Here is a 17,500-nt window from a genome sequence, read left to right on the forward strand (position 1 = left end):
TGACCAGGTGCGTCTGGGTGAGAGGTGCGACCCATTATTGATTTTTACCGCTAAACTCTGCTCAGTTGTGACAGGAAACAGCGAGAGGCTGTTTTTATGAGGACTGTTCAATAATTCAAGGTTTTTTAGAGAGATTGTTGGATTCTTCTGATTCCACATTCATTCAGCAGGCAGCTTTTTCTCTCACATCCTTTGAGCGTGCGTTTCCGTCAACACGTCCAACCTGCCACGCTGCCGTGCGCGCTTTGTCAAACGCTCGCCTCCAGACGACCAGCTGAAATGCATCGAGATTTCCGTGACGCCCAAACGAGCAGCGCACATGTCGCCGTTAGGCAGAACGCAGCGCTTTATTGTGAAACACAGATGGTGCGTTCAAGGACTACTGCTGGACACTTATAGTTATGTGAGGGATGCAGATGGGCCCTCCTGAACGGCCTCAGGCAGGCTTTAGTAGAGCAGGGGGGCTGGACCACCTATTGCCCCTACACCTACATGTAGGTGTAGGGGCAATAGGTGTAGGCAATAGAACCTACACCTACATGTAGGTAACTAACACAACAATCTGTCGCATCTTCAGTCCTGCTCGAACCTCATCCTGCACATGGTTATCGCTCCCTCCTCTGTCTCCATTATGAAGGTGACTGCATCACTGATGGCTAAAGGCCGTCCTCCTGCGACCCAACATCAGTGTGTGAGGGACCATCTGCCCTTCAGGAGCCGTTTCGCTGACGGAAAATTAATTAATTTTCATTTCGATGAAGCTCTTTAGATGCCAAGTTTGGACTTTTGCCCAGTTCAGCTTTATATTCGCGGCAGCGTTGATTCATTCTTCACTTCCAGACTCTCTTTGTTTGCACCTTTTCCCTCCGTCCTGGTCCCAGGTGAGACTGTCCTCATTCTCCGCTCATGTTTGTTGCTCTGGTCCCCAGGCGGATCGCCAAAGGTGTGTCCGTGCTCACCCACGGGGCCATGGCTCTAAGGAGAGACCTCGGCGCTTCCAGCAGGTCGCAGTACGCCGGCAACTGCCAGACCGACGGCAACCAGACCCACAGAGTGCCAGACAGGATCAGGTGAGGGGGAAGGGCGAGAATGACATTGTTGTTTTTCACCACAGCGGTGAGAACAGGCGGACAGGACGGCTCGGATAAGCGTGGTCCTCGCAGGGTACATCAGGAATGCTGAGTCATTCTGGTGTGAAAAACCGCTGCCTTGTTTCTATGGTGACGCTCTCCACGCGTGCTCCTCATCCTGAACCGGCTCCCGATGACTGATGTGTGTTGTGCTGGTCCCGGCAGCCCAATGGGCTTGGATTTCCCTCCTGTTTCACATCACCTCAGAAACGTCCAGCAATTCAGATTTAATGTGTCCTCAAGACATTCAGAGAATTAATTTACAGCTAATTAATGAATTCACAGCTCATTTACAACTGTCTGAACATCACCTTCACCTGAGATGGTGTCATGTAAAACAGGAAAATGTCTTTTTTTGGCTTTAGTCGGTTGACTAATTATCTGACCTGAGGACCGTTTGCCCGTCCACACGTCTGGGACGAGTAAAAGGAAGGCACAGGTGCCGGGTCCCTCTCTGTATCATGGGTATTGTGTTCTGGTGTACTGGGTCCAGACATGTCCCAGTGGGACAGCTCTGTCCACGTGGAAGAAATACTGAATTGTTGCAGCCTGATCAAGAATTAGTCAGATGAACCTCGGGAGGTTTTCCACATCGGCTTCAACTTTACCTGGCAGAGTTCCCTCAAGGCTTCACTCTTCCATCTCAGACAGCCCCTTATACCCAAGGGGACCACAGATATGTGGAGAGACAACAATCGGAGGGGCCTGATAGAAGCGTCCGACTTGATTGACTGCCGCTGCTCTTTGGCTGAATCCCCTGTGGGAACAGTTTGCAGAAGACAGCCTCACTTTTTAACCTGCTGTTTGACAGGCGGTTAAGAATTGATACAGGGTAATTACTGAGGTACGTCTGAGGAATTTCACTCATGGATGAGGGGGGTGGATAGAATAAACTCCGCTCGGCTTGTGTTGGAGAAGAGTATCAGAAGATCAGTGCAGCTGGTTTATTCCTGAGGACCTTTGTCTAACAGTTGTTATTGATCGACCCCCTAAACCACAAGCCTGATAGCTAAACTAGCTCCCCACTACATCTGCAGGAGGCGCTGTTAGGTTTTTTTTGCTTAGCTTAGCTTGGTTTCCTAACTCGACTCGAAACCCTGAATAAGTTTGCAAAGAGCTTCAACATTTTTGCAGCCTGCTCCATTTGTTTTTGCCCAGACGTGTCTCAATTCATCACTGAACCAGGCAGGGACGTCCTCACAACTCATTTGTCAGATGTCTTCTGCATAAAAAAAGAATATGTCAAACGCAGAGGACGCCATGGCGCTGCGTCGGGGAATATTCCAGTGTTGTGTGTGTGTTTTATTACCTCCTTCGGAGGTGGGTTGTTGCCAGTTTTTTAGATTTTGCTGTATTGATGATCCTGCAGACCCGACAGCGGCCATCATCCAGCAGTTCCAGTAATGTGATTCTAAATTGTGACTGTGCCTTTAGGATGGTGCACAGTTGGCAGAATAGGCAGAGCACAGGCTGTCGTATAAGACCGGAAACAACCTTGTTGGTTTGACCCAGTTTAATCGAGCTGCCTCACTGGTTACACTAATCAGCAGGTTATTTATTAGAGGACACGCCGACTGACTGCATCTAACATTTTATTTCTTCTTTAATTCACACTTCCCCTCTCTACAACCAATTAAAACTATCCTGTCTTCAAACTCCCTGCAATAAACGCTGCCTGTGAGGGGCAGAAGAGAGACAGTTGTCCTAAATAACAGCGTTTACCAGAAGCAAATACCAGTTTTTGACATGAAAGATTGATGCCAGGCAGGGAAATCATCTATGTGATTGGATGTTACCACAGGTTGGCGGCCTCTTTCCTTTAATGAAGTGAAAAGGTTCATTTTCGACATTTCATACGCGTCACAATCTGGTTTTTCAGCACTCTCCATCAGCAGAGGGCCTGTCTGTCACGCTGACAGGTGCCGGGGCCCCTGGGAGTCTAATCGAGTGGCGCTGGTACTTCTCTCCACCACAGAATGAATGACATCTGTAACCTGTGAAAGGTTTTACTCTCCACGGTGATGAACACCTCTTTGCCAAAATCGCTGCGCTCCCATCAGAGCTGACAGGAATAAAATTCAAGCTGTTTCCAACAATTAGGCAGCTCCTTCCAACAAGTAAACACCTTTATTTTGGAAACAGGCCTTTATGGAAAGAGGTCAGAAGAACTTGTCTCTCTGCCTTCATTTTGAACGCGTCTCAGCTCCACGCAGATGTGGGCAGTTCAGTGTGGAGAGACGGGAAGACACCGAGTCAACATTTATCTTTAGTCTGAGCGACATTGGTTCTGATCCTGGACCAGTGGGGGAGGCTTCTGGAACGACTTCTCTGGACCAGAACGGGGCAACTGAGATGCAACTTTATAAGGTCTGACCATCAGACAAATGTCCATCGGCGAAGGCTGTTTTGAGTCATCTGGACGTCTGTCAGTGTCGCCTTCATTAAGGATGTTTGTCACAGATGCTGCGAGCTAGTCCAACCGCCCCCCTGCTGGGATCTTCACCTTCTGACGCTCCCACCAGCACCGTTGGCTCTGCTGGGAACCCAAAAGGTTCAAATCTCACAGTTCGTTGTGACCTTCGGGACATTTTAGACCATATGGAGGATTCTTTTTCTCGAGTAGTTCAATATCACTCTGCTAAACAAACCATTCAGGCAGGAAAGATGTTTTCAACTGTTTCCAATATTCCAAAAACAAGCAGCTGCTCATTTACAGACATCAGCATTAACAGACAAAGATGAGACGAAGTAAAAGGAAATAAAGGAGATGACGGGAATCGGACACAGCCGCCAGCGACGACGACGATGATGATGATGATGATGATGATGATGATGATGATGGCTGTGATTTGGCGCGTCTATGTGGAAATCATTTACGGCTTCCGAACATCAGATCGCAGACACCGGCGGGATTCGGATGCGAGGCAGCGTAATGAAATCAATTAACACGCCTCGGCGTCGACTGGAAACTGAAACATGGCAGGAAACCGATTCTCCTCGTGTACTCGTCAACTGCAGCTGTGAGAGGGAGGCGAGCGGCGCCGCCGCCACCGTAGATTCACACGCGACTCACAAACGACGTCAAAATAGAAGCTCAGACAAGTCTCAGAATGCCTCTGCTGCAAGATCAAACCATCCTCATCCATCTGAAACTGGACCTGATCACTAGTGGTCCAGTTAAGTGATTTTCTTTGGCTTAATGGTGAAGCTGCTGTTATACTAGTCAGACTGGATTGGAACTTTTCCTTTACTGCGATCCTTCTCTATTTCAAATCTTGAGCCCTGAAACTGTCTGTGTAACCGTCCAGAACCCGCTTGGTTCTGTCCACTCGCTCGGTACCTTCATTCATATCACTTTGGAGCTTTTCCCATAAAGAAGTAAATGAAACTCTTTCTTTTAGCCACTCTTAACAAACATTGAAACAATCCGAAATGATCAATGAGCAGCCCCAGCACTGCCACTTTTCCTCTCCCGTCACGTCTTTTCACACCTTCCCTCGATGCTCGTCAACATGGTGGCCTGTCTCTCTCCCATCTGTCGTGTTTTCTGGCGCAGCATCAGCTTGTGTCTCATGTCGCTTCCTTCCCGGCTGCGTTTTCGCCTTCACTTTGTCTTCTGGCATCTTCTCACAGATGATGTTATATGCTGATTTATTTCCTTTTATTTAATTCTTCACATTAAAATGGTGACTTTTATCACCTGTTCATTGGTTCCAGACCTCTTTGGCAGAAAGAAACTTTGAACTTCTTTTAATCCCACTCAGAGCTGGAACCTGGAACCTTTGGAAGGGTCTCCATCGAGCCTTCTCCCACAGCTCAGCTCAGATCTGCCCCTGCGTCCGTCCCTCAGAGGGATTTTGACTTGCAGGACAACCCTGGTGTTTAATGCAGACAAGTGCCAGAGCGCCTCCTCTCAACCCAGATTTGAGAAAGAAATCCTCTCCTTCCGACCCTGGAGCCATTTCTCTCCAGTCGTTTTTTTCCTCCTTATTAACCTTCTTACTTCAACCTCATGTCACATTTAAAAGAAACGTGGCTGAAAATCCTCCTCAGAGTCTTCGTTACCTGAAACCTGAAGAGACTTAAATAGTTCTGCTGGAATAGAAGTGGACTTTAGTGACGAGGACTCCAGGGTCCGACCCCCTCCTGCAGTCGGACCCCCTCCTGTCCTCACACTTCTGTCTGTCTCAGTTTGAAGTTGTGGACAAGGAGGAGAGGGACTACCTCCTCCTCCTCCTCCTCCTGGCTACCGGGGAAGATGCTTTAAAGGAGTTTCCCTGGAGGGGAGTTAAACTTGTGACTGCTGCAGCGCTGCTGATACGAGAGCAGGCTGGGAAGGACTTTGGTCTCTGGGCTTCTTTAACCAGCTGTTTAATGATTTAGAGGCTTTGTTTAATAAACGAACCCACCTATTCCTCCCTTGTGTCTCAATCTCCAATATAAAGAAGGAACCTATAGATTTACACACACACGCACACACACTTCTTGATTGTATTCGATGTTCGTGCGTCCTTTTGATCTCCACCTCAACAGGTTCCGCTTTGTTTACCTGACCTGCTGTGATATGATCGTATATATTTATCATTTTGGGTGGCATTTCTGCTCTGCCAGAACTCAGCAGCCTGCTCTTTCTAAATGTTACCCCCCCCCCCCCGTTGTCATAGAAATGCAAATCCCCGCTTGGGTTGATTCAGACCATCGCGCAGTTGTTTGTCGCTACTAGCCGATCTCCTCAGTCACCCTGCAGGGAAACGTGCGCTCCTTTAAAAACACCAGTTTCATTTAATTATTTACTCTTTGATCTCCGTCATTCTGCCATGAGCTCGCACTGGCATTTGTCTTCTAGTCTTTTACTCAGCTGTCATTTTCCATCAGCCTTTTTCATTCATTCCCACATCCCTGTTCTGCATTTTCCCTGCTTCCATCTCCCACCCGGCTCTCCTCCTCCCCGCCCTCGCTCCATCCGTCCGCCTCTTTGCTCCACTCTCTCCCGCCCATCTTTGTCCCCCAGCTCGGCGTCTTTGTGGGGCTCAGTCACAAAAACATCAGATGCATCATTTTGCATGTAAATTGGATAATTGCATTCAGGTGCACAATGAAGGCAGGAAGAAAAGAGGGATAAAAGGAATAAAAAGAGCAGTGTTGGAAGAGCAAAAAGTCAAAGATGTCTGCTTGTTCAGTGCCAAAGTCATGTTATTGAGAGATGAACAATTATTCAGACCCAACGACTGCATGTGAGTGGTGCTGAGAGACACACGAGTGAACCATCGTCCCTGATTCGCATCAAAATGTAAGAACCTGCTCCCTGCGTTCTTAGACCGAGCGCAGCTTCCTGCCTGCCGGTGAAGCTTGATCACAGAAAGCAAATGGTTTGAGCCCGTTTGGGGGCGCAGCTGAAGTCTCGTCCCGAGCTGTTAGCTGGGGAGCTAAAAGTTTTAGCCACCTCAACATGGCACGTTAACGGCTCCTTTTCAAGCTTTTGCTGCAGGCAGCTTTCACTCACACTGACTTCCTGTGTATGCACGCGTCTATGGTGGCTAATCAACAAAGCAAACACACACACTCCATCTCACCCTGGCATCCTCGCTGTGCCCTGTCCTATCAGAGCTAATGAAGGCAGCGGTGGCGGCGGTGTGGCGCCATCACGCCGCGCTAATACGAATGTTTGTGTGTCTGCTGATGAGCTGCCACTCCTGCTTATAAACATGCAAATAGATCCATAAAAGGAACATTAAATTTCTCTCCATGCTGTTTGATGTTGAAAGAGGCCCTCTCCCCCATCCTCCCCCTCCATCTTTAATTGTCTCTCCACTCTCCTCTCGTATCCCTTCCTCTGTCTCTCTACCATCTTCCTTCATCTCCCTCTAATCCTTGCCTCCTCTTGGCCTCCTCTTCCAGAGGTTTTACTCATCCAGTCCTACTTGGCTGGATCTTTTTCTGACCAGTTTCTCAACTCTGTCGTCTTTGGCTGCTGAACAGGAGGCTGTTTTTTTCACGAACGCCGCCGTCGCCCACAAAGTGTCTGACCAGACACGGAAACTGAAAGCTGTGTGAAGCCACCGGTGCTCAAATCACAAAAGCATGATGACCAATTAAAGATGCCACAGAAGCATCTTCTGAAAGTTTGGTCCGCAGACATGATCAGTACGGACGAGAACACTTGTAAGACTAAACAGCACAAACCGCCAGGAGAAGCCTGTGGCGCCATCGGCAGATGGAAGGAGGAGGAGGTAGATTGATAGACACGGGCAAAAAATGTGGTCAGAGATGTGAAGAAGACATCAAAGAGGAGGAGAGAGAGCAAAACCAGAGGGAAGGAGCGTTATAAGAGGAGAAGAGAAGGAAGCAATCTGATGCTGAAATTTGAAATATAAGAAAGGCGCTCTGAGTTGATTCCTTCAGGTTTTACCTCGTTCTTACAGGAATCAAAGCTCTGCCTGATGAATAATTTCTTATTTGTCAGTCTCATTCTGATGCCTTTGAGCGCCGACTGGGCAGAGAACAAGGACGCATGGCTTTCATTCAACATTCCGCAGTAGTTTTCAGATTTCTTTTGTTTTCATTCAGGGAGGCTCAGAGGCAGATTGTGCGACAGTTCGGACTGCAGCCACTGACCCCGTTCCAGACTTCAATCAGACTTAAATCATGTTTTCAATTTTCCTCCGGTGAGACGCCAGAAAGTTTGACTGCTTGTTGAATGTAGAATAGCTGCATAACAGAGACTGCACATAAAAATATAAACAGGAGAAACGCTATTATATCTGCTCATAATCAGCAGGAACTTGAAGGCAGCAAATGGCATTTGAGCAGATTTCTAAAGACAACACCGTAAAATGTGTCATCTTGGATCAGCCATTGCTTTTTGAATGCAAAAGAGCCACATGGAACCTCGCTGAGATCACACTCAACAGATTCTCTGCTGCTTCGCTGCAGAATCTGAGTCACAACGGTGTAATGATAGCCTTTACATCTCTGTCAGGCCGCCCCCTCCGTGTGCTGTTCATGGTTACAGGCCTTTCATTTCGCTTCGACACAACCCTCACGGGCTGCGTGCACGTGTGTGTGTGTGTGAGAGAGAAAGTGAGTGAGAGAGAGAGAGAGATAAAAGCATAATTCTTCACACTTTCAGAGCACAGGACGACTCTCCTGGTGCATTCAGACCTCACGCTCACTGCAGCTCTGTCGTGGAAAGTGATGAACTATGAATCATTCCAGTCAATAATGGAAGGTAGGAGTGAGGCAGGCAGCAGCAGAGGAAGGCATGCTGGGAAAAAAGGCCATTGAGCATTTCCTGAAAGGGGCTTAAATTTTTTGAATGATTCAGTTATCAATCACGCGACACTAACTTTAAGAATGAAGCTGCGTTTGTTAAACTTCTTTGCTACTCAGAATGGAATTAGCATTAGCATCCAAGCCAACGGAAGCCAACAGATGAGGCCCCCGGGCTTTGATCTATCGTCCCGCTGATCTGGAAGGGGTTCCCAGTTGATTAAGAAGTGTTCAAACTGTACGTCGATATCCTTTCACGGCTGTGACTTGTGAAAGGATATTAACGGCCATGGCGTCCGCAGCCGGGGATCCAAACCCAACTTGATGTGTTTGTTTCCTGGCCGACTACACTGATGAAGAAGTAATTACAAACTCGATCTAATGTCATGCCGTGCCCGGTCGTTACCCACACCACAGCTGGGGGTTGGAGCTTTTCATCACATAATCATTCCCAGTTCTAAAACCACAAACTACTGTTGAATCTGTGATGGCAGAAATGGCTCAGAAACAGAGCTGATATTTGTTAGATTTCTTTGACTGGAGGTTTAAATTATTGATTTAACATTACTCCTCTTTGCTTAACTCATGGATTATTTTCTTTACTCCACACGGAGAGCTAAACGCGCTTAGTCCGACGTGTAATGGACGCCGGGATGAGCTGCGGGTTCCTCCTGTGGTTTGGGCTCATGAGGAGGACTACCTGCTCCTCAGTGTTCCTCCAGCTGACACCAAGACTCTGGCTGCTGCTGCGGGTGATGCTGATGACGGCTGGACAGTCGGAACATTCACCAGCTATTCATTTATTAATGGTGTGTGTGTGTGTGCATCTGTAACTGGGAGTGTTGCGTTCAGGGTCAGGAGGGAGCCTGTGAGTAAAGGCTGACAAATGTGAGATGTCCATTCCATGAGACAGGACACGTCTCTGATCGTCTCGTCTAACTTCTCCACCTCTTTCATCAGTCGTTTCTTAGTAGTTGCGAGCGCCCCTCTTTCCCCTCCTTCCTGCATCCCTCTTTTCGCTTGTGAACCGGTTGCCATGGTTACCAAGAAACCGCTGCTGTAACAACAGCGTATAAGTTGAGTGCTTTCAGCTGAAGAATCGCACGGATGAAGCGAGGGGGTCACAGGTCACACCCATCAGGCCTAATTATTCATTTTGTCGTTTTTTGATGTGGATACTGATTCGGTTGATCGATTTCCCACTCTCACAAATGTGGTTCACCCTTTACTCAGCGGGAAAATCAGCGGTTTTGGTCTGGATTTCAGATAAAAAGTCACAGTTTCACAGGCCACATGCCATGCCAGATCAATATGATGACAGGCTGATTTGTGTCCATGGAGGCGTTTGTCAAACCATGATCATCACATTATTTCAGCATGTTCTGACCTCAGGATCGACCACTAGGTGGCTGCAGTGAGATGACGGTGTGGAATCAGATTTCTGCTGCGTTTGTGATCCTGGACTCTTGTAACCAGTGTTTCATTGAGCCTCTGTGATCCTCAGCAGACAGAGGTCGGGTCAGCTTTTATTCCTGCCAATGAAAAGGTGGATTAACTGGGGTAAGCCCAGTTTTACCCTCTGTTACAGGCCTGAAATAGATGCCTTTAAACCCAGGCAGGTCCATTCTTTGCTCCCTCCTCTTCAAATCCTGTCTATTAGCTTTTCTCTCACCTTGTCTGTTCCATTACCATTTTTCTTTTCCTGTATGTTTTATCTTCTCCCACCTTCACATCTCTTCATCTACCTCCAGTCCATAACTATTAAAACAGGCCTGCTCTCCCCTGACGCTGATCCACCGTTGCTACGCGTCTCGGTAATGGATTCGATGATTAAATCAGGCTCCGGCTCATTGATGCAGTTACGAAGGCGTTACAGGCAGAGAGCGTCAGGTCCACTGAGGCTCCGCCCACCCGTCCTGCTCCTTCACAGGTCATTTTTAAAGTGATCAGCAATGACGTTGTCCTATAGATCACTATGGTGATGGCTGCCGGTGACCTTGATGATGATGATGGTTTGGCTTCCCTTCAACGTGTATTTAAACTCCTGGTGATGAACCGATCAAAACTGAGAACTCGGAGACAATGTTTACGCTAAAAGATTTCAGAAAAGTGCCACGAATGATTTGTATAAATGTGACTCCATCCTAAATAGAAGCTCTCTGCTCTAGTTTTCCTCTATGCGATTAGAGAAGAGTATTTATAACTCATTTGAAACTAAAATAATACATAACAGTAGTGATAATCATCATGATTAAAGAAATAATTTTCTATTTTAAGCTGACCTGAGATGAACAGCCTGGAGTTTGTTTTTATAGTAGAGACAGATGATCTGCTCTGTGCTCAGTGTCATTATTCTTATATTGTTACGAGATCTTTGAAAACAGGTGTAACATCGGTATTACCAGATCAGCCCTCACAGGAGATGTTTGTGTTTGTGTGCATTTAATCACATTTCTCACATCAAAAATCAGCTCTGGTTCCTCTTCCATCTGCTGGGTAATGTTTGGGGGGAGTCTGTGGGGAGGCCAGGGTAAATATCTCTCTGATGCCGGGTCGTTCTGCTGTTCAAGAATCCGTTCTTCCTGCAACACACAAGTCTGTTCCTCTTCTTTCACCTCTGTAGCTACTAAAATTGTGACTCCCTGATGGGTCCTGATGGGGTTCATTACAGGTTCATCCTTCTGTGCCTCTTTATTGGTGGGTAACAAGGGTAACAACACTGCAGTGGCCATTATTTCCGCAGGACACCTCCAACACAACCAGGATTACACCACACAGACACGTAACACATCCCAGATGATCGGCAGGCCTTTCTGCTGCCTCCGCAGAAATCAGACAGCATGTCCATGAAAAAGCAGCCAGTTTCTTGTTCAACAGAAGGACCCAGAGGAAGAAGGTGGAGAATACGGAGGAGCAAGGATGACCAGCTCAAGCTGTAACATGCAGATCAGCCACTGTTGTTGTGGGTGGAGGAAATGCTAAAGGTGGGAAATGTCCAGCGAGAGGCTGCATCACGTTAGGATGTGTTCAGATTCCTCTCTTCTGGTCCAGCTGCTTCAGGCCAACCTGGTGATGTTTTATATGAACAGGCTAAGGGCTGCTGCCGTGCTTATGCTTGTAGCCACTTGATGTGGAGTGGTAGACGATTGTTGGAGACTTTAAACCTGTGATTACATGATGAGGTGGAGACATGTAGTACTACCCGGAGGCAATCTGGGCCCAGCCTTCCTGTTGATGTGTTCTCACTGCAGATCTGCCTCTGGAATCGTGCCGCATCGCGTTATTTCCAATCAGCCGCAGCCCGGAACTATTCAGGTCTCGGGGAATCCTCATCAACCAGCCCGAGAGTTCTGCTCCGGTGGCACATTAGCATACCAGGAGAAATTTCCCTCCTCCAATTAGTGGACCGACCATTTATTTTACTGTCAGCTCTCCTGGTTTAGGGTCCCCAGTGGATTACCTCTGCAGCTCCACGTTCAGCGACAGCGTCCGTCTAGGTTCACTCTGTTGAGGCGTTCTCACACAGATTTTGCTCAGTAGCTTGTGGAACAAGGAACATTCAGAATAAGACTTAAATACTTGACATCATGTTTGCCTGACAATGGCAGAGCTAAGCTCAGATGGCATCTGGGATGTGCTTAAAGCCCAGATTTATCAGCTTGTGTAGTCTGGTCTCTGATGCCGTTTGTGGATGGTCCACCACTTTAGGATTTATCCTGCAGCACAGAAGCATCGGGATCATTTCCAGTGCCACCAACAGAAATCCATTCAGGACCATCTGGGGTTCAGGGATGTTTTCTGCTGTAATCACGTCTCGTCCTTCTTGTCCCCTCACAGGTACTTCACCAACATATCCATTGGTGGGCGGGACTACTCCTTCAACAGCGACGGGTACCTGTCCAAACCACTGCTGGACGTCATCTCCTACATCAATGGGAGGGGTTGGGAGGAGGTCAGTGCTCAGCTTTGCATTTTGATGCTCATTACCAAAGCCAGGTGGCGAGACCACCTCACGCCTCATCAGACCTGCTGGCTCACCTTGTTGCTGTCTCATGCCTGTTCCTCTCCCCCATAATTAGATCATCATGATCTCTCCTTTCATTTTCTATTGCTTGTGATTGCTTGGTCAACCTCCTTAGTTCCTGTTAACCTACAGTCTAGGAACTCAAGATTGACCAGATTTAAACACCATTAAAACCAAACTATCGTCGCCTCTTCACAACTTTCACTGGAGGAAATGGAACAAGCAGCACGTGTTGTCTCACTCTATCTCTGGTATAATCAGAGTTGTCCTGACAGCATCTTTGAAAGTGTTTAATGTCAAACGTTCAGCTGCACAATCTCATTTTCCTTTTACTTTTGTCAACAGTTTTGATTCTTCTCAGTGTCACATAGTGGATGTCTGAGCTGAATTGGACTTTAAATCCTCCTTTTCAGCTGTCGTCACTCATAAAACACATCTCTGCCTCGGCAGTTTGCCCCCCCAGACTGTCTGTGAAATCCTGCTGCATTGCCGGTAATTAGCTGTTGAAAGCCCCAAAAACACGACGCTGTCGCGAGACGGACCAGCACAAGATGTTATACGCCACAACCACCGTGACCTCAGATTATCCTCAGTCTTGTTTTGCAGAGGGAATCAAGTCACAGTGAAATCATCAGACGATAAGATGAGTTTGGAAGGTGATAACACAGATGTTTTATTCTGTTTCTTCCAGCCTGAGCTGACCTCCACTTGGGATGTAGCGTAGCTTCACGCTGCCAGTTACATCCTGTTTTAATACATATCATCAATCACGCTCGATAAACACCAAGGATGTCTGTATTTTCACAGGATGTCAGCTGAGCTGCTGTCAGAGGAGAGATTAGCTTATGTTTTTCCTCTCTGAAGGCCTGAAACAGATAGAGGCTGCAGACAAAACTCCGCAGATAAGGGTTCCATTTTCACTCTTGTCTCTAGTCACAACAGACCAGAACAGACTCATGTCATACTTATCTTTAACTCCCTACACAAGCAAAATGACTTTAATGTGGTTTTTACTACAGACTCATTATTGTAACTTCTGTTTAACGATCTTTGCCCCTCTATTGATTCAACATCTAGAAGTTACTCAACTGTTGTGACCTTTGGCCTTTAATATCGGCTTCAAATGCCAGACAACGTTATTTCACATCTCTCTCTTATTTCGCCGCAGACGTCTCTGCAATTTCTGCCGCCGAATCAAATCAGTCCAGGCGTCGTCTCTCCATCAGGGTTAATCCACTTCTGCAATTTGTCCTGATTGCGTTCAGATGGAGTTTAACTGCCAGAAATGAGTGCGGCTGTCGGCCACAGTTTTGGAAAATTAGGGAGAAAATACATTCCTGGCTGACTGTCAATAACAGAATCTTTCGGATCCGGGAAAAAAACATCGAGTCTTCTCAAGGCAGGACGTGAAAGGTTATTTTTGAAACAGGACATTCAATGGTGATCAGTCAGTTTTAGGAGGGTTGTGATCCGACGGCTAATGACTTAGCTAAAGCTAAGCTGTTTCACTGCTCCTCCCTCAGAGACCACAACTCCACCCTGCCTGACCAGAACTCCTCTCAGTTCAATTGTGACTCAGGTGTTTATTTCCTAAATGAACCTCTGAACTGCACAGTAGAGGATGTTTGCTGAGCACGGTAACCTCAGGGCAGATGAACAAACACTGACCGCAGAGCTGGTCAGCAGACGGTACAGAATTCTTACAAGTTGAATACAGCAAAGCATTCACCACAGAAGCAGGTGGACCAGCAGAAAGGCTCTAGACAAAGAGGAAACCACACGCGTCCGTCATGACAGGAGAAATAGCTGAGAGAGCACGGAGTTTTAGCTGCATGGACAATAGACAGAAGCTTTCTGAGACATTGGGACCATCTCAGTTACAGCAAAGCTAACTGCTGAGCTAGTTTAAATCAAGAATGTTGTTAAGATCAACAATCAAGGTTAGTTTTTATGGTGGTCATGTGCTTGTTTAATACATGAAATAGAAGAATTCCACAGCTTTCTTAAGGGGTTGATAAGACAGAGGAGGAACAAAAATGTTGGTAAAACATGTAGAAGCCTGTAGAAACAAATGTATTAATGACAGTTACCATGGTTACAAGACCAAAGTATCATTATTTTGCACAGAAGGCTTCTTGATCTCAGAGTTTTGGACACCTTTTTGATACAAGATGGATGAGCAGCTCTCAGATCAAAGCCCTTCTTTGATCTTAGCTGCATACAAAGGTGAAAAGATGATTTCCTCTCCACAACTATAAACCACAGCTGAGACTAACAATCATACAGAGGCATCATTTCTACAACTTTAGCAGCTTTCCTTCATGGATTTCAGACTTCCAGGCTGTTCTTCTGGAAAACATCCATCAAAGAGCTGAAATGTTTTGAAGAGGAAGAGCAGGAGCTGGAAAACTCAGAGGAAGACTAACAGAAACGCAAGAAGAATCCAGCAAGGTTGAGCTCAGTATCTTGAGAAGAGAAAACCAAAGAACAAGAAGCAGAGGTAAAGAATCCGCGAGGTGCAGATAGCAGGGGAGAAGAACAAATCTGAGGAAGCCTGAAAGAAAAAGGAGAAGAGGAGAGAAAGGCTGGTGGCCATGTCCTAAGAAAAGAACCAGGAAAAACACAGACTTTGTGCTAAATAAATAGAAAGACAGAGAGGTCCAAGAGGAGGAGGAAAACAGATCAGGTAGCACTAAATGAACAGACAGAGAGAGGAGGCACGGGGACGGAGCAAAAGAGGACACCAAAAAGATCACGAGGGTCAAAAAATAAACTTGGAAAACATTCAGCAAATGTTGGGTGTTGCCAAATTCTTCGTATTTTCTGCTCAATTAGCACGTTTCCATTGTTTTTGGACCGACTGCAGCTGTCACAGATAAAAATCACTTCTGTCTATCAGACAATTTGCACTCCATCCATCTTTGCTGCCACTTTTTATCAGTTGTTTACTACAATTTTCAGCTTTTTTCCCCCAAAACAGACAGAAGCAGCGGAGGGAAAATAGAACCAGAAATCACCTAAAAGTAATAATGAATGTTCTGCAGGCAGAAAGCGCACGGGCGGATACACACAGTCAATAAAACGTCTGCCGGCATCACCATAATTACTGCAGCTGACGGCTGGATGCATTTTCATTCTTTCTGCTGCAAGAAATTAGTATTGTTTTATGGTATCAGGACTGGGAATTCTGAGAGGTGTAACTCATCATATAGATAAAATATCAGTTGCGTCGGTACGTCAGACAGACAGACAGAATGATAAGCTAGCATTCATCATTGACAGGGCAACATTAGCAAAGAAAAACCAGCATTTTGAGGATCTGAGGTTAAAGAGGAGGAGAACAATCCACGCTGCAGTCAGTAGAGCGGCTCTGTCAGGTAATGTCATGAAATCATGTTTCACAGCGAAAAAGACCTCCAACTGTAATAAATCAGAGCAATGTTCTCAATCAAAATCAAATGTTTGGATATGATATCGCCAATAAACTTTCTCTCTGTTGTTTTACTACGACTGTAACGCACTCAGCCTGTTGAGATGCTGCGTTCGTTACTGACATGAGTTTGCATGAAAACGCTCCTCTGGTCTTCACTCAGTGATGGTTTAAACGCAGCAGCGAACTGGTTATAATAAATAAGGGCGATGAAGCGTCTCCATGAGCCGTCAGAGCCAGACGGAAGCTCAGGAATTCTAAACCATCCGTCAGATTGATGCCAGATGGCGTCTTAGCTCGCAGGTTGTAACAGACCGAAAGTGATAAATGTGATGTTAGAGTTGTGAGATGGACGTGTGTAACGACTGATCGCGCTGGGTAAACAAAGGCAGAAAGAATCCAATCCAACACTGCGCAACTATGGAGAACCGGAGCAGAAATGGTTGAAAAGGTGCTGAGTCTGCTCAGAACGCCGCTCCACGGCAACGGATAAACATGGCAACCGAAAGGAAGCTGCGGCTGTTTCTGCGGATGTTTGCGTATTTTAGAGAGCAGCCGAAAGCAGCTGACTTCAGTTGAGGCCGACTGTGTTCCAGGGTGAGCGAGGGGACGCCGGAGCACAGCAGAGCAGATAATCTAGCTGCTCCACACTGAGCTGTCTTGTCTGCCTGTTATTGGCTGTGCAGCAGAGGGAGCGAAAGATTAAAGCCGTAACAGCAGAACAAAGCAGAGAGACACAACCTGCATAATGAGTACAGTGAGGGAGGTCTGAAGCACCAGCTGATGCCAGCGTTCGCATCCCTGACGTTTGGCAAAATGCTAAATGACGATTGTCGGTGTCTTTCTATTGTTTGCATGTTTGTCCTCCTCTTATCTGGGATTGTTCTCTTTTTATGAGTGTCTGAGCTCTTCTCTTCATCCAGTCATTGTGACATCATTTTCCTCCCTAGCTTTTGGCGCCAGCAGGTTGTTGGTTGAAACCACAGACGGCAGCAAAGACGCAGGTTCCAGCACATCCCTTTTTAACTGGGACCAGCATGCTGCACCAGTGGAACTGGTCTAGAACTGATTTTGGACTCTGCAGCTCCACCATTGAAGTTTTTCTGATTTTATTACCTCCTCAAGATTTGAGGATTTCAGGGTTCGGTGGCTTAAATCAACAGAACCCCTCCGGTGAAGTGTGTGTTTGAACAAGCCTCTCGTGTCCTTTCACTTAGTCCTGCAGCCCCAAAGACAGATGGTTTGTAATAAAGAATAAAAAGGAAGACCCAACACTGGAGTAGACCCATCAGAACTCTTGTCCAGACATCCAACACTGAGCAGCTGTGTTTGTGTGCTTCTTTCCCTCCAGGTTGGCTGGTGGGAGAACGGGCACCTGCGTCTGCGCCACCATCCCTGGTCTCGGTACGGATCATTCCTGAAGCCTTTGGACGACTCACAGCACCTCCGAGTGGTGACTTTAGAGGAGAGGCCCTTCGTAATCGTAGAACCAGCAGACCCCGGTACCAGCTCCTGCATCCGAGACTCGGTTCCCTGCCGCATGCCCGTCAATGCCAGGTAACATCACAGCCTGGACAGCCCAGGATGGGATAAAAGAGCAGCGACTGACCTGTGTGAGAGCATCAGAATACGTAATAATACTGAAAT

At 46.9% G+C, this 17,500-nt stretch overlaps 1 protein-coding gene across 2 annotated transcripts in view; it reads left to right on the top strand.

Annotated features, from left to right (window-relative positions):
* grin2da (glutamate receptor, ionotropic, N-methyl D-aspartate 2D, a) overlaps nt 1-17,500 on the top strand; it is a 92,785-nt gene that overhangs the window by 47,694 nt on the left and 27,591 nt on the right. For both annotated transcript variants that reach the window (XM_029845042.1, XM_029845043.1), the window contains 3 exons: nt 930-1,070; nt 12,237-12,351; nt 17,205-17,410. In XM_029845042.1, coding sequence (XP_029700902.1) covers nt 930-1,070; nt 12,237-12,351; nt 17,205-17,410 — 462 coding nt within the window. The remainder of the gene's footprint in view (nt 1-929; nt 1,071-12,236; nt 12,352-17,204; nt 17,411-17,500) is intronic.

Source organism: Takifugu rubripes, chromosome 12 (assembly GCF_901000725.2).
Source record: "Takifugu rubripes chromosome 12, fTakRub1.2, whole genome shotgun sequence".
Lineage (NCBI taxonomy): Eukaryota > Metazoa > Chordata > Actinopteri > Tetraodontiformes > Tetraodontidae > Takifugu > Takifugu rubripes.